General features: G+C 37.3%; 2 protein-coding genes across 14 annotated transcripts in view; both read left to right on the top strand.

The window, feature by feature from the left end:
• Positions 1-17,892, top strand: part of PLEKHA5 (pleckstrin homology domain containing A5) — a 202,623-nt gene that overhangs the window by 176,799 nt on the left and 7,932 nt on the right. For 8 of the 13 annotated variants that reach the window (XM_037033915.1, XM_037033904.1, XM_037033901.1 and 5 more), the window contains 7 exons: positions 6,631-6,732; positions 7,255-7,366; positions 8,614-8,660; positions 9,433-9,621; positions 10,432-10,549; positions 14,062-14,180; positions 17,206-17,415. In XM_037033915.1, coding sequence (XP_036889810.1) covers positions 6,631-6,732; positions 7,255-7,366; positions 8,614-8,660; positions 9,433-9,621; positions 10,432-10,549; positions 14,062-14,180; positions 17,206-17,415 — 897 coding nt within the window. The remainder of the gene's footprint in view (positions 1-6,630; positions 6,733-7,254; positions 7,367-8,613; positions 8,661-9,432; positions 9,622-10,431; positions 10,550-14,061; positions 14,181-17,205; positions 17,416-17,892) is intronic. The other 5 variants (XM_037033907.1, XM_037033912.1, XM_037033911.1 and 2 more) reach the window with 1 other exon arrangement.
• On the top strand, positions 4,876-5,297 carry LOC118978390 (acyl-CoA-binding protein-like). Its single transcript, XM_037033853.1, has one exon. The coding sequence runs from the start codon at positions 5,028-5,030 to the stop codon at positions 5,295-5,297; it is 270 nt and encodes an 89-aa protein (XP_036889748.1). The 5' UTR covers positions 4,876-5,027.

Raw genomic sequence — 17,892 nt, 5'->3', positions numbered from 1 at the left:
ATCTCAAAACATAGTGAGAGCACCTGCGCAAGCAGCCCTTTGAAAGACAAACCCTCGCAGAAGCCACCTGTTCAAGAAAATTGCTAACACACCCTCGTCTGTAGCTTCAGTGAGCTCTTGGGGAGCAGCTGCCTTTTCAGAAGGTATGCAGGCATTAATGCTCAACTAAGAGGGGTCTTTCCAAGCTGGCAAAATACCAGATCTCAACACAGCTTCTCAATTCTAAACACTAAAATAATATTCCAAACATGAGCTGTTTCTAAAGAAATACAGCATGGTTTTAAATAAATCAAAACTTAGATTTTACATACCTTATATCTAATATTCCTATTCCTGATTTCGAAATAGTTAAATTACCTCATTTACTCTCTTACACTGTGATGTTTATAGATTTTTTTAAAGAATTAATATCCTTTCAGTTGTTAGTCTCCTTGAGTTCAGAACCACATCTCATTCATCTTTGTAGCTCTGGCATCCAGCATTATAGGATGTGCAGTAAAAAGATGATGAATCCTGGCTGGAGTGGCCTCAGTGGATTGAAGGGTCACCACCGGTCTGACTCCCAGCCAGGGCACATGCCTGGGTTGCCAGCCAGGTCCCCAGTAGGGGGCGCTCGAAAGGCAACCACACATTGATGTTTCTCTCCCTTTCCTTGTCTCTAAAAATTTTTTTAATCTTTTTTTAAAAAATAAAATAAAAATGTGATGAATGAGCCCTGGCTTGTGTGGCTCCATTGACTGGGTGTCATCTCACAAAGCAGAAGGTGGCCAGTTGGATTCCTGGTCAGGGCATGTGCCAGCGGCAAATGATCAATGTTTCTCACATTGATGTTTCTCTCCCTCTCTTTCTTCCTCTCTTTCCCTCTCACTAAAAATAAATAAAATCTTTTTGTAAAAAATCTGATGAATGATTGAACCAAGTGACTTGCCCAGCGTTGCAAAGCTAATAAGTGCTATGCCTAGAGGAAAAATCCGTATCTTCGGACCATAGTCCTGAAGACTTAGATCTACATGGATCTGAGTATCCCGTTTTCTGGTTGTTATCCTATAGAATTACTTTTCTGAGTTTTTTTCCTTTACCTTCAGCATTACTCAGTGATCATTACAAACCCTCAGTATGTTCTTCTAAGACATATCTTGCTGATAGAATACAAACTATGTTATTCATGTCTTTATGTGAACTTACTCATATTTGCAGCTCAAGGCTACAAATGATGCATAACATTCGAGTACGTGTTGGGTACCCAATGGACGTTGACTAGATTTAAATTTGAATTAACATTTTTACGTAAGCCGAATCTCAAAGGAGTCCACTGATTCTCTCACAGTTGGTTCAGGGCACTAGTTCAAATCCAAGTGCCGCGGTGTAAGAGAGACAGTAGTAACACCAGAGGCATAACATCGAGGCATCCCTAGATCGAAGCTTGGCTTCAGAGAACATCCCCTCACCTGATTGGCCACTGAGGTACATAAAACCAGGGTTAACGCCAGGTAAACATGTAAAACAATGTTCCCTTTATGTTTTCTTTAATGTTTGAAACCACCTTCCCTCTCCGTAAGCCCCATCCATCTGACACACCTGCATGCTTTAAGCACATAGTGCCTTTGTGTTCTGCCCTTTCCTCCAGTTTATCTGAACCCATTTAGACATAAAGATTATTAAAACAGTTCTACCTTAAAATTTTTCAGTGTGTAACTCTCCGTTTGGGTTCTGTTCTGCAGGCAGAGCCTGAGATGAACTGGGTTCAGAAAGCATTTGGGGGAGATGATTTCAGGAACAGAAGCACAGGCGTGTGGAGAGAGAGACAGAGTGAGGGAAAAGCCAATGAAGGTTTCACTGCGGAGTTGGTTACCGTTGTGGGCAACGGGATTCTTGATTCCACTGAGGACTGTCTGAGAAAATGTGTAGAATGTTTCAAAATGTTAAATTTTCTGGTTATTTCCTAATTACAAAACAACATTCCCAAAAAAGAGACAGCCAGGTGTGGTACGCCTCCTGGTGTCCCGCACGAGAACGCACTTGGCAGCACTTCCCACTGTTGGTATGTTTGCCAAAAATCAAATCTGAATCTCAGGAAGCCTCCATATATAAGTACAAATTTATAGGAAATAAAGGAAGCAGAAGAGCATGCTACACAATACCATAGGAATTTGATTAGCAAAATCTAGAATAGGAGAAATTCTACAGAAAAGGGGGTCCGTTTTCTTCAACAAATAAGTAGCAAGGGAATGGAGGGGGAGAAAGGGGTTGTAATTAAAAATAGTTTCAAAGGGTTACATACTAACAATTTAAAAATAAGATTTTTTTCCTAATTTTGATTTCTTTTATTTAGAGATACATACTGAAGTATTTATAGATTTTAAAATGATAGTTTCATAATCCCACAGGAATAGAATATGGGTGTTACAGGTGGAATCAGATTGGCCATGTATTGATAACTGTCGAATTCAGTTCTGTGGCTGGTGGGCACGGATTTTGTGTGTATTTAGAAATTTCTGTCGTGTGTCTGAGAAAAATTAGAAGATAATCCACAAAAATGTTAACAAATATGAAGCACAGTAACGTCCTTTTTTTAGTCTTTTCCTGTGTTCTAGCTTTTCTCTTTTTATAATTATAAAAGTTCATTGTACCTAAAATTTTACCGTAAGAAGTAACCACTTCCTTTGAAATAGAATATAGTTTTGTTTCAAAGAGAAAATTAGAGGGAAAACTAAAGATATGCATTAAAGATTATAAATAGCCAAGAAGTAGAAATACTGTAATTATTACCATACGTTAGAAATTTAAAACGTAGGTAGCTCTGTAACTATGGCTGATTTAGTTCATCCTCGCTTTATGCAGTTTCAGTTTGGTCCCTCTTAAACATCTTGTTAGGTTTAAAAAACTAAGCACTTTTTAAAAATCTGTGCCAAGAAATCTTTATATCCTGAAGGTAAAAAAAGATATCAGATTAACTTTATTTTAATTGATCTAAAAACTCAGTTGTTTCTAATACTCACTTAACAGAATTGTTATGGTTAGGTGGTAGTGATTTCATTTTACAACAAGATTTAACAGTTTGGGTTGGTTTTTTTTTGCCAAATTTTCAAAATATAACGCTAAGTTTAAATGCGGCAATGCTTTAATTTTCCGAGAGTTAATAGGGGACATTAATCTGTAATATTTAAAATCGAAAAGAGTTACTTGAAGGTTGTCTTAAGAAACTAATAAATATTCATACTACACATATTCTATTGCCCTCTATCCATTTTAAAACTGAAAATCCGTCGATTAACATTTTTCAGATTAAAACTCAGAAGCACTAATTAAAAGGCAAACTCAAACCAGTCTCTATTAGCTCTAAGCATAATGTGGTTATAATTCTTTACTTATTTAAGCATATTTTGTAACCATTTGCCCCAAGTGGATTATATTATAAATAGTCATTGTTTCTGGACAAGAAAAGGAAAATTTCAATTACATAAAAAGCTTGGAAATGAATTATTACTCCTAATACTTTCTTAATGAGGATCACAATATGTAACAGTTATAGCTCTGTAATTAGATTTTAAAATTCTCTCTTTTTTTTTTCTTGTCTGAGATTTTATTATATCTGAACATTGCAGACCTATTTAAAGGTTTTTTCCCCCTACAATAGCCAAGTCTTAGTACAGATTATAAGGAAGTAACCTTAAAATTTACTTGTTCCATGCCCTGAATTTAGGCCAAGCTTTTTAAGTCCTCTGCCATATCTATAACAATCCCACCCATGCACACATATTTTTCCCCTTTGTTAGAGTTGGCACATTCTCAGGAAAGTACGCCCATAAACGTACAGATACAGCTCACATCCATATCAAGACACCTAGCTGCACTAGCAGGCCAGAAGCTCCCCTCCTGGAGACCGCCTCCTCCCACAAACACAACTACCCGACTTTCCAGCTGTACATCGGCTTTGCCTGCTTTTGTGTCTTAATAAAGTGTCGTCATACGGTAGATACTCTTTGGCTTCTTCTACCTTCCTGAGTTCCATCCACATGGTTGCAGAATGCAAGAGTTCATCCTATGAACTGTGTGACATAAAACCCCACATTTTTATTGGAAGCACTGTTTCCTGACTTGTGCATATGATTTTAAGATACTTGTGTATTTGAAAGTCACTGACCCTTTTAATTTCCTTGGCGTACCTATATATTGTCTTGAAAAGAAAGCAGTAATATCATATATAAAAATTTAACGTTGTACTTGTAAACCCGTTCAATTCTTACATGAAATTCTCAGGCAGGTTCTGTTAGGAAACCGCTGCTGTGCCAGTGGCCCCTTCCCATGCCATCCCGTTGGCTTGTGTTCTGCCCGCCCATAGTCCTGGTTGAGGCGTCAGGAGGCGAAGGCAGGTGGGAGGCCCAGCAGCATGTGAGACTCGGGCTAAATAACAGTGACCATGGCAGGACTCTGCAGGTTAGGCAGATTGAAAGTATATTATGTGTCTTCACCCCTAAAATCTTGGTAATGTAATCTGTAGCTTTCAATCTCTATTTCTCATGTGTTCCTATAAGAAAGACAAGGATTCCCACCATCCTAAAATTCTTCTACTTAGATGCCACCGCTCCAGGGCCTTTGGGCCCACCCCAAACTCTGGCCTTTCTACAAGAGCGGCTGGGCGGCAGCTGGGCAACCGTCTTCCGGCATCACTGGGCTGCCATTGGGTTGATTGTCCTCACTTCCCTGCCCCAAGCCTTCAAAGGCCCACTATTTACACTTGCGTTTTTTTGATGTGTATAAATTAGCAGATGGCTAGAAGCTGTTTGTATCAACAGAGTTAATAAACAAGTTATCCTTGTTTATTCAGGTAAAAAGTTGGCTGAAACCAAGAAATAAGTGTAATATTTATTCAGTATAGATAAGATAAAAATCCATAGTTCTTGACTTCTTTCTGCTCATCGCCGCCTCCGCCAGCTCCCTGTAATCCTGCCAGCGTGTCTCAGATTGAGTTTGACAGCGCTACTGGGGAGGTTAAGCACCTTAAGACCAAGCCAGCAGACGACAAGATGCTGTTCATCCACAGCCACTACACACAAGCAGCTGGGGGTGACATAAACACAGAACTGCCTGGGGTGTTGGACCTCAAAGGCAAGGCCCAGTGGGATGTCTGGAATGAGCTGAGAGGGACTTCCAAGGAAGATGCTGTCAAAGCCTACTTGCGTATAGTAGAGTTGCTGAAGAAGCGTGCGGCCTGGGGACTGGGCGTGGCTGCCAGCCCAGCATTTCCTCTGAACTGCCAGTCATCCCTTGTTTTTCTAATGCTGCCGGTGGAGTAGAAGAGTGAATCAGCCCTCTCCCTGAACACGGTCCAGGCGAGGCTCTAACACTGTAAGGAGGCTGAAATGCTTACCGACCTTGCTGAGTAGTTTTTGTCTCTAGGTCAATTAAAACTGCATTTATTATTTTTTTAAAAATCTGTAGTTCTTTTATTACTTCATTTTTTAAAATTTAATTCATTGTGAAATCTGTTTAATAGGCTTCTTAAGCCAGCTCACCATGTAGAGATGATGAAAACTCTGAGGGTTTATGTCTGCTTTTCTACAAAAACGTAATTCATTGTGAAACCTGCTTAAAGAGAATCTTCAATTCACAAAGCAATTATTACAAATGACCCAAATTAAGACTTTTAATTTTTTTTAAATATGCACCTCGTATAATTTTTCATTGCCTACATTTTTAAAAGCAATTTTAAGCTAGTTGCAGAATATGCAAAATAAAAAAACTCTTTGACAGAGAGATGCTCTAGGAAGTTGAGGTATTGCTGTTTGTTTTTTAACTAAGATGATTTTAGGAAACCTTCCTTCCACACTCAGCACCCTCTTTTTTGTGCCCAGAATGTTGCTGCTATTAAACTGACATTGTCCAGGGAAGTCTTGCTCAGAGCAGTTCGAGGCAAGAACTCCCTGGTCATGGGAGAGGTTCTTAGACAGGAGTTACTGATGTACTTTACAGCTGCATTCTGGAAGTACTTGCTGGTTGTATTCCATGTGCCAATACTATAGTAGATAACTGGTAATGAGATAGTAATCAGATATTGCCCCTGTGCTTAGTTGATCAGTGTGTGGACCTCCCATTACTCTGAAATGTCTGAAGAGTAACTACAACCCATAAAAAGAGTACAGACACTCCCACAGAATAGCATTTCTGAAACAGAGTAAAATGATGGTGTGGTTTGCGCACTAGTAGAATCATTCCATAGTCAACAGATAACAAGTAGTAAAGACTACGTGTGGGGGTGATGGTTTTTCCAGAAGAGAAAAGTATTGGTGGGGGGTGTCTGTATGGAATCTCTGGATCTTGCTGACTTGTGTAGTGAGCTGAATTAGGTTTATTACATTACTGTGAATTACTCATTCCTGTGAAGTCAAGTCGTAGCAGGCTTCTGGTATTGTTGAAAACCTAACATTGCTAAAATACAGCCTATTTAGTATTTTTATTCATGGAAAATTTTTAATCAAGTCATATAAGACAGTGGTTTAAACAGTAAAAGAAAAATGAGTTACAACTTTTTTTCTCTTTTTGCCCATTATAAACTGTATAATAATCGCAATGATAACTACATAAAAGCACACTTTCTTTATTAGAATAATTAAAACTCTTTGATTTTAGGAGCTGGAACGCGCATGGAGAGAATATGATAAGTTAGAATATGATGTAACTGTCACCAGGAACCAGATGCAGGAGCAGCTGGATCGCCTGGGAGAAGTTCAGGTAGGAAAGTGTCGTGTTCTTGCTTTGTTTTAGCTGGTACTGATTCCACCCACCCTGTTGGATTCATAACAGTTTTTACAATGTTGGCTACCTAAGACCTGGGTTTGAAAGCTTCCAATGAGAGGAATTGTTATATCTCACAAAATTTCCCATCTTCCATTGTTTAAAAGTTCTTTATTCCGTGAGGTACGTGGTATGAGCACTGAAGTGTTCTGTGCTTCCAGCTAACTGTATGTCACTTGGTGTTGAGGTGTTGAATTATAAATGAATTTATCAAATAATGCATATTTTATTTTTATTGGAATTTTTTATATTAAATGCTGCTTTTTTAAACAAACCTGTATGTCATGTATTATCTTGACTGACATGTTATTCAGATAGGGGACAGTATAGCACCATGTGGAATACAGAATCCAGTTTCATGAATAAGCAGACCTGGGACCATGTTCTAGGTGTTAGTTTTCTTACCAGTAAAACAGAAGTAAGTTTTTTCTTGTTTATGGTCTGTTTTTTCCATGACAGACTGAATCGGCAGGAATTCAGCGTGCGCAGATTCAGAAAGAACTTTGGAGAATCCAGGATGTCATGGAAGGCCTGAGTAAGCACAAACAGCAAAGAGGCCCTGCGGAAACGGGTAGGTTAGCTTTTCTGTGTTGCGCCCGCAGTGATTGTCCACAGTTTACATCTAAATGGGAGGACACAGGGAGTGGGGTTACTTTTGTTTTCATAGATTTTCAACATCTGAACACAGGCACTCTTTTTTTTTGTGGTCATTATACAACTTTCTAAAGGAAAAAGCAGCCTCACCCACTCAAAAATAAATCATGGTTTTGTGTGTTTTGTAATTATATAAACACAAACTTTTTTTGATTTTATGAGTTTTTCCCCCACAACAAAGAATAGAATCATGCTATACTTATTTTCAGCCCTTTGCTTTTTTCTCCTTAACTGCAGTATAGTAATTGCTGTGAAAGAGTTATTTGTATAGAGAGACTATATTTATTTCTGTGGTGATGGACATGGTTTTAGGTTTGGGGGTTGGTTGGTTGGTTGGTTGTTTTTTTCCCCTATCATAAACATGCTATAATGAACATTATTATATCTGTAAATATAAACACATATGCTATAATTAAGAATTCCAGTTGGGAAATGAGCACATATTATCTATTTTGATAGGCATGCCAGACTGCTTTCCCAAAAGATGATATCAAAATGTACTTAGACCAATAAATGTTTGAGGAAACCCTTTTTTCTATACTCTTATTTAACTTAGTTGTTTTAATTTGTCTTCTTAAAATTCATTTGAAATTCTGAAGGCTTAATTTAAATCAAGTGAAATGAGCCCTGACTGGCGTGACTCCGTGGATTAGGCATCGTCCTGTGAACGAAAGGGTCTCCAGCTCGATTCCTGGTCGGGGCACAAGCCTGGGCTGTGGGCCAGGTCCCAGCTGCAGGTGTGCAGGAGGCAACCAATCAGTGTTTCTCTCTCTTGCACATCGATGTTTCTCTCTCCATCTNGAAATTCTGAAGGCTTAATTTAAATCAAGTGAAATGAGCCCTGACTGGCGTGACTCCGTGGATTAGGCATCGTCCTGTGAACGAAAGGGTCTCCAGCTCGATTCCTGGTCGGGGCACAAGCCTGGGCTGTGGGCCAGGTCCCAGCTGCAGGTGTGCAGGAGGCAACCAATCAGTGTTCTCTCTCTTGCACATCGATGTTTCTCTCTCCATCTCATTATCCCTCCTTTCCCCGCTCTCTAAAAATAAATAAATAAAATCCTTTAAAAAGAATCTGTAAAATAAGTGAAATCAAATTACTTTTTTTTCCCTGTAATTTCAAAAGATATGTTTAGTGTTAACTTGTGTTTCACGATTTTTTGACAGGTACAGCAGTATCAAAGCCTTTCTCAACAGTTAAGTACAAAACTGAGGTAAGTTTGGATTGTTTGTCTGTAAATCATTTTAAGTATTTAAAGCATGAATTAGAATTGTCTTCTCTACTCATGAAAGCGTTTTATAAATATATTCAAATTATTGTTTTGGTCTTGACATTTCACTGGTTCAGTAATTTGGTACTTCTAACAAATGTGATTTTTCTTCCCTTAAAGTAAAAAATGTAATCACTATTATTCATCTGTGTTAGAACTTTAACATTGTCATACTTTTTCTGATATAAGTAATTTGAATACTTACGTTGCTATACTTGGTAAAATGTGTAGGATGATTGACAGATAAGTTGGCTGTGTATCATGCGTACCATAAAGGAATTGCAACTGCAAAGAGATACTGTCAACCTAATCGAAAGAATCTGTGGTTTTGAATTATGTATAAAAGCCAATCAAAAAGAGGTGTTTATCTTTTTTTCCTTAAAAATTGCCCCCAAAATTAGACAGTGAGATTTTCAAATTAACTTTTTTCTTCTGTTTTTAAAATGAAATACAGTAGTGCCATATATCTGTTCAGATGTTGAGCTTCAGAGTAAAGCTAACCTATGTGTTACCAAGAAAAGATTCAAGCATATTTCAAACCATATTGGCTATCATAAATATTTTGGATCTTACTTTACAGTATGAGACTTTTAGCTTGGCAGTGTCCCTTTAATTATCTTAAAGCTAATTTAAGTTAACTTACCATTGCAAAGAATTTAGATACACTTAATTCAATATGCTTATCTAAATAAGGTGACTATTCTACAATCTTTAGGAAGAGGAAGTAGTCCCACCTCGTCCTCCACTTCCTCGGTCCTATGACTTTACAGAGCAGCCTCCCATAATCCCCCCTCTGCCCAGTGATAGCAGCTCCTTGCTCTGTTATAGCAGGGGCCCAGTCCATCTGCCTGAAGAAAAGAAGATTCATCAAGTTCAAGGATATACAAGAAATGGATCTCACTGTGTAAGTGGCTACAATAGCCACAGAACAATCAATTATACACGCCCTGTCATTTTTTAAAATGAATTTATTTTACATTGAGACTTGTTTTTATTATAACACCAGTTTTAACCATGACTTTTTTGTTTGTTTGTTTATAATGTCATTTTTTGTTTGTTTTTCCTGTTTTGGTTGTATTGTCCTCACTTTTTAATATTTTCACAATTTTTAAATCTTTCATGATTTATTTTTCATTAATATTTTTCTAAAATGTTTATTTTGTATTTGTCTAAGGAGTCATAATTTAAATATACCATTTTGGGATATCAGAGGCAAGTGAAAATTTTAAATCAGAAAGAAGCAAGAAAGAAAAAGATGACTAGGAATGATAGAAGGGTTGGGATGAGTGCAGTCCAGTCTAAGAAACCTGATGGAGGGTGGCCATAGCCAAGGAGAGGTGTTTCCCATGGAAGCTGGGGTGAAACAAATCCATGTAAACTATAACAAGCAAGGAGAAGAGAATAAGGGAAAAAAGCAATAGGGCTAATTGAGTTAATATGATATCATTGTTTTCAGACCTCAGTTATGATAAAAATGTTCTAAAGATATTATCCCTAAGAGAATATTCCTAATTTTAAAATCAAAACATTTACCTGTTCAAAATATCTCATCGGTAATTTTCTACCTTAGTTATAACACCTATTAATCAATTGTGTTATACCCAAGATAGCTAGCTGACATTTTAACTTTTAGAGTTTGATATGAGTCTTTAGAGGTAAACATTTTAAAAGAAACTTTTAGCAGTTTTATAATAATACATACCTTCATTTCAAGGGTCCAGATTATAGACTCTACAAGAGTGAACCAGAGTTAACAACGGTGGCAGAAGTTGATGAATCTAATGGAGAGGAAAAATCAGAACCCGTTTCAGAGATGGAAACTTCAGTTAAAGGTCAGCATTTGGGATGTGTTTTATCGCCTGGGTTTTTCAGACATTTTAGCAGTGGGTTCAGTTTTCATGTTGACCCCAGTAGTCATGCAGGTCCACAATCCCTTACCTGAGAACTATGGAGTCTGGTCAGTTTGTGAATTCAGAAGTTTCATGTGTTAGAAAGAAAAGTAGCATGATGCATAAGCCACATTTTACATGTCACCCCAGCCAGGCCTATTAAACACATCGGTGTTTCTGGCATATATATCCCAGGTGGAAAAAAACTTTCATGTCAGTTAGGGTTGGATTTTACTGAGAAATAAGTGACAATTTTTTAAAGGCCTTTCTTTTTCTATTTAAACATTGTACGTAAAAGATTAAAGGCTGAAACAAATTTTCAAACAATTTCTATAAAATGAATAAAATTGTCCATGAAATACTACCCTTACTCTGTGTGTACTCTGATTTTTCTTTAAGTGTTGGTCATTTTCAATGTTGTAAAGAAAAAGGGTTAGGGGAGGAGGGTATTCAGGATTAAAAACTTGGAGAAGACCAGTCACAGAGCAGTGTTTGAACCTTGACTGTGTTATGGTTCGGAGGGAAAGTCTCTACAGATATTCTTGAGGCAATTGCGGAAATTTAAATGTGTTCTTGCTATTGTCTAATAGTAATATTCTGTGGTTATGTTATGATAATTAGGAAACATTTAGAAGAATAATTGTAACTTACTCTAATTGAAAACTCATTGGATTCCATCAAAATTTAAAACCTGCCCATCAGAATGGGAGAAAATATTAGCAATACATGTACCTGACAGAAGGCTTGTATCCAGAATATCTTTTTAAACTCTTACGAGTCAATAATAAACACAGACAAGCCAATCAAAAGTGGGCAAAACACTACATATTCAAAAAGTTTACAATTCTGATTAATCGTAAAAGAAATGCAGTTTTAATGCAAATTAAAATCACAATTTACACCTTCTAGACTCCAGAGTGACTAAATTCTAAAAGATGACTAAGTGTCGGTGAGGATGTAGAGCAATTAGAACTCACACGTTCCCAGTGGTGGGATAGGATAGAACAACTATTTGGCTGTTTCTTTCAAGGTAAACATGTAGTTAGTGTAGTAAATAATTTTGCTCTTATATCTTTACTTAAGACAAATGAACACATAATTTCTCAAAAAGACTTCTACAAGGATTAATTAAGCTTTAATTCATAATAGAAAAAAACTAGAAGCAACCATATGGCAGTCAATAAGAGTGCAGGTAAACAAATCTTCATACTCCTTGGTAATTTTTAAAAAACTACCGATAAATACAATGTGTCTGAATCTCAACAACATGTATAAACATGAAAAAAAAACAGCAACTATGTTGAATGAAAGAAGCCCAACACAAGAGACACATGGTGTATGACTCCCCTTTTTTGAGGTTTGAGACTAGGCAAAACCAATCCATTGGTGATAGAGGAGAAGTAGTTGCCTTTGGCAGAAGAGCGGATTGATCAGAAGGAAACTGTGGGGTGGTAAGGGTGGTCTTCATCTTGTTTAAGCTGATCCCACAGGCATACATTTGTCAAACCTCACCGATTGTACACTTAGCATGTACATTTTGCCTCGATAAAACTTGAGAGGCAGTAAAGACAAAACCTGGGAGAGTTTGCTACTTACTGATCATCAGTTAAGAGAACTCTACAATACTTCAGGTAGAAGGATCAGAGAACTAAAGTATTTGACAATAGTTGCACATGAAACAGGAAGAGGCTCATTGGTGTGAACATGTTCTACGGTCCTTGTACTGTTCCAGAGAATTGTAATGATCCTGACTGACTTTAGACTTTAAAAGTTAAATAGGACTATATTGTCTTCCAAACTTATACGGAGGCAACCTAAACAGTAATCCGAAAGAAGAAAGCGTGGGAAAGAAATAGAGAAGTAAGCAAAATCTAAAGCAAAACATAAGTTGTCAGAAGTAAATCTAAATACATTAGTAATTACAACAAATCTATTTGAACTAAATGCTTCACCTGAACAAAGATTGGCAAACTGCCTAAAGTTAGAAACACAACTATATGGTATTTACAAAGACATCTAGAACTTGAGTTTACTAAGAAATTGAACATACTATTGAGTGAAACCATCAAGTCGCAGAAACATATAATATATAATTCAGTATCCAAATATGTTAATAATATGTAAAACTAAAATAGTATATTTTTGGAATTTAGACATCACAGAACTAGACAGAAAAGCAGGGGGAAGATACACACATAACTTGAGTTACTACCCCTGCGACAAGACGGGGGAAGAGGTCTAGGAAGGCTGAGAAAAGGCCACCAAAGGTTCTGACGGTGTTTCCTGAACTGGGGGATGGCTGAAAGTCGAGGAAGTTAGATGATCATTCATTCCACCAATGTGTGCATTTACTCATAAAAAATACAACATCTGAAATATGTTCTCTAACACAGTTTGAATTCTTCCTCAGAGTTTTGCCTCTTTCAAAATTTTGGCTGTTTTACTTGTAAGTCCTCATCTAAATAGTTGTCCAAAGTACACAGATCAATCGTGGTGTGTTTGTGGCGCATGTCTTGAAGTAGGGCTTTTAAAAAAATATGGACCACTGGCTGGCACAATAGAGGCTTTTTCTTTGTTTGAGTTGCAAAATTACGTATATCGTGTATCAGTTTAACTCTTCACATTCTCAAATATAATACTTTATAGTATAAACATCTCTCAAGACCATACTTTCAGGGATCATTTCTACAGTTCATTATATAAACACCTCAGAGAGTTCGTAGATAATATTAAAATTTAAATGAGTGCCCTGAATGATGGACCCATTTGTCTTTGCAAGGGGGTGGTGAACAAGACACTTTTTTTTCCCCAGTTGATGTTAGGTTTTTGTGTGTGTGTTTGTTGTTTTCTTCTTAGAGAAAGTGACAGTACTTACCTGTAATTAACTATTGGTAGCATTGTTAGTGTGTTCTTTATTGAGACAATAAGTACAGTGTAGTTGAAAGAGACCAACTGAACACGAAAGACGTTTAGGTAAATTGCTTAAACCGGGCCATTTTGTATCATCTGTCTTATGTGAGAGGATTAGATGAAGGTACTTTCAACCCCCCAAAATGTGAACGCTTTGCGAAAAAGCAGAGCAGCCACCAGGGCGAACACAGGAGCTCCCAGCTGTGCTGCCGATGAGCTGCGTGCACCAAGGATGCAAACTAACCCATCTCTGCCCTTCATTAACCGTTTTTTTACAGGGTGGTTGTGAGGATAGGTGATCTATCAAGTGTACTAAATTTTTAACATCTCAGTCTGTAGAGCTGTGTTTCCAACCCTCATTCTAAATTTGTCTAGTATAATACAATTGGCTAGCTTACTAAGTAGAGTAACTGATGGAAAGCTACTGCATTTTCCCTGGCTCTTTTCAAGCAACTAATGTGCCTTGTGATCTTAAAAGCCTCAGAAGTTGACTATGTCGAAGACAGCAGTGCTGTGCGAGAGCTGATCACTGTTTTCATTTTCAGGTGCCCACTTTCCTGTTGGAGTGGTCCCTCCAAGAACAAAATCACCAACCCCCGAATCTTCCACAATAGCCTCATACGTAACCTTAAGGAAAACTAAGAAGATGATGGATTCAAGAACGGTATTTAGCTAGAAATTAATTTCTAGAAGGATTCTGATACCTTGTTATTGCTTCCTTATCTGTTTCCATTTTTAGTGTTTTATCAAAAAACTTGTTATGTACTTGTTAAGAAAAACTAACCTTTTAAAAACACATGTACAGGGAATTAGCACCTCAGAGGACAAACCTACTCAATACCTAACATAGGTTTCCCTTTGATCACCTCTGACATGGGGCGTAGCCCACAGTTTATGTAACCTCTTCTTAGATAACTGTCCTGTATTATATCTCTTGACACTTCTAGTATTTTCCTTGATGAGAGCAATGCATATGTCCTGTGGTCACCCAAGTCAATGGATTCCAAGCTAACCTGAGTTTGCAGGGCCTTTCAGCTGGTACATTTGGAGTGTGCCAACCCTCTGCTTACTCTGAGAAATGTACATTGAGGCTGGGAAGTAAGTCCCGTATTTTATACTTTCATCCGAGATCCGTTTAATTCAAACTGGCTCTAACCAGTCCAATCCTAGTCTTAGGAAGATTCTCAGGGTACCTACCTCCCTTTCACCAAGTAGTCTCAGAAATTTGAGCTTTTCATTGTTATGAAGTCTCCCCTTACTTGAGATCATTTTAAGATATGAGACTGAAAGGTCCTATAAATGAATAAGTTTATGGTTGTCTTTGAAAGCTATTGATGTATAGCTGCAAAGTATATGTCAAAAAATCTGACAAATCTATAAATAAGAACTATAGCTGGTACAAAACTGCAAAGACCTATAAATTAATTATTATAGAATAAAATACTAGCTATGTACCAATATTAACAGTAGTGGCCATGGTCCTATAATACTGTTTGTTTGTTCATAGAGAGTTGGGCATTTTTTGCAGATTGGAGGGTGTGTTCTTTGGAAATTATAGTGCTAAAATAAACAGAAAAAAGACTAAGATTGTTGGGATTGAGGAGAAAGATATTAATGGATTTATATTATTGTTTAACTGTCTTTTTTATATAACTCTCTTAAATGCTAGAAGAAAAGACTTCTACATAATGAAATACTGGGGGAGAAGTATAGAAAACTATAGGTATATAATGTTGGTCTAAAAAAGACCTTTAAAAGCAATACCAGAAGAAAATAACTGCAATATAACAAACAAGCTCCATGATATATGAGGGATAAATATAAATAATTTATTTTTATGGGTTTTTATGGAAAATATGAAACATAGTTCACAAATAAATTAAAATTGCTCAACCCCAATGATAATTTTTAAATTGCTAACTGAGCTTCCCAAATGAGAGACTTACTTCCAGTTGCAACATTGGAGGAAAGATCTAAAAATTATTAATATCCAGCTTTCAAAAAGAAGAAAGTAGCCCTGACTGGTATGGCTCAGTAGATTGGGCGTCCTGCAAATCAAAAGGTCACTGGTTTGATGCCCAATCAGGGCACGTGCCTGGGTTGTGGGCCAGGTCCCCAGTAGGGGGCATGAAAGAGGCGACCGATTGATGTGTCTCTTGCACGTTGATGTTACGCTCCCTCTTTTTCTCCATTTCTTTCCCTCAAAATAAATAAAATCATTTAAAAACAAATAGATAGAGAAAGAAAGAGAGAGAGAGAGAAAGAAAGAAAGAAAGAGGGAAGGAAGGAGGGAGGGACGGAGGGAGATTTCACAATAACCGGATAAAGTTCCAGTGTGACGTTTGTGTATAAACAGAATAAACAAGAAAAATGCATTTTTGTGGTTACTAAAAATACAACAGAAAGGGCTGCTAATGTAACCAACTTTCCAGTCAGTATTAGAATTTACTTTTTTTGTTTTGCAAAAGCAAATATGTTTTATCTTAAAAATAAATGAGATTTGGTATTTCTGCACATTAATAAGCTTTTTCAGTTTTCCTTTTCCATTTAGTTTTGGCCTGAGCACTTTAAGACATCTGTCCTGTACAGTTGAGGGTAGTTCCAGAGTCACAGCTCCTACCCTGCAGACACTTTTCAGATTGGAGTGAAGAGACCATTCTTGGCCATTAGCCTAATATCATGCTCAGGTCACAGGAATACTTACTTCTGCCCTGGGTTTTCCTAAAAAGTCCCCCTAACTCTTCCAGCGTCTTCATCAGTTTCCACCAATTCAGACCATAGCTCCTAGAATATGTTTAGTCTTTAAAAGGTCTATTATATAGCCTTGGCTGGTGTAGCTCAGTGGATTGAACAAGGGCCTGTGAACCAAAGGATTGCTGGTTCGATTCCTGGTCAGGACACATGCCTGGGTTGCGGCCAGGTTACCCCCACCCCCAGTAGGGGGTGCAAAAGAGGCAACCACACATTGATGTTTCTCTCCTCTTCCTCCTTCCCTTCCCCTTGGTCTAAAAAGAAATAAATAAAACCTTTAAAAATAAAATAAATAAAAAGTCTATTATATAAAATAAGCTAAAATTTGCTTATGATTAATTATTGAAGTATTTGGCTATTACACCAATATTGTTTTATATCTTTAGTGAGGAAGAGAAAAGTAAGAATGGGTCGTTGACTGGGACTAATATTTTTAAACCCTTCACTAACATAAAATCATAAAAATGTTTATAGAAGGGAGATAGATCCATAGTTTTATTATTGATCATAAACTAAGGATGTTTCCTCTACTAGTCCTTCACAGTTAATATGTGGCTTAAGAATTTACATTTTCATTAAAATAAACGCCCTATTTTCTCCTCATTTGAGTTTTATGCAATTTCCTATTGCAGGACGAAGCTGCCATGCCCTTTTGTATTTAAAAGAGAGAAACAGAATATCCTCACTAGTTTCTCTTCCTTCTCCTTCCCTTCTTTCTCTTTCTCTTTCTCTTTCTCTTTTCATCAAATACATGCATCGCCAATTATCAGTTAAGGATAAAATTACCTGCCTTTCTGGTATTGTCTACATGACCTCCAAAACCTTCACTTTTGACTTTGAATACAAAAGACATGCATCTTAGAATCTATTTTATTTCGACATACTTTTCAGATGTCACTCTGTATTTATGTATTCGTGTGTTTATTTTTAATGTAAAGGAAAGACCAAGAAGTGCAGTGGAACAGCTCTGTTTGGCTGAAAGTACTCGACCTCGCATGACTGTGGAAGAGCAAATGGAGAGAATAAGGAGACATCAACAAGCGTGCTTAAGGGAAAAGAAAAAAGTATTAAATGTTATCGGTGCTTCAGACCAGTCACCCTTACCAAGCCCTTCAAGTTTAAGGGACAGTCCGTTCAGGGTTACCCAGGTATATCATTTGCATTTCATCTTTCTTGTGTGAAAATCCAGCATCACTTGAATCTTAGAATCATAGTTACATGTTTGGTGGGTGTTCAGATGTCTGCAATGTGGATAGTTGTTATTGAACTTCGGGAATAATACGCTAAGGCAGCTCAGTGTAATAGAAATTGTCCTTTGTCCAGAGAACCAGAGTTAAATGACTTGTCAGATGCCCTTGCAGGAGCTGTGAACTTCATCTCCTCTGCTGTAGATCAGGCGCGGCCTGCCCCCTCTGCTTCACGGAGATTCTAAAGCACTTTTGAAGACAAAAGTGCTTTCAGCAAATGTAAAATGCCATGCAGTTTACCAACGTAGTCCCTAGCTCCCCTCCCAGGAAACGTGTATTACTCTGTCCTAATTTAACATGACTTCAATTTCTAGCAGGACAGAGCTTCTAAATAAAATTTCTATTCATTTTCTTTCAACTACAGTAAGTTGACGCCAT

Source organism: Sturnira hondurensis, unplaced genomic scaffold (genome assembly GCF_014824575.4).
Source record: "Sturnira hondurensis isolate 20B ecotype Veracruz unplaced genomic scaffold, ASM1482457v3 Scaffold0021795, whole genome shotgun sequence".
Lineage (NCBI taxonomy): Eukaryota > Metazoa > Chordata > Mammalia > Chiroptera > Phyllostomidae > Sturnira > Sturnira hondurensis.
Note: the sequence above shows the minus strand (reverse complement) of the source record. Positions and strands in the feature narration are given on the sequence as shown.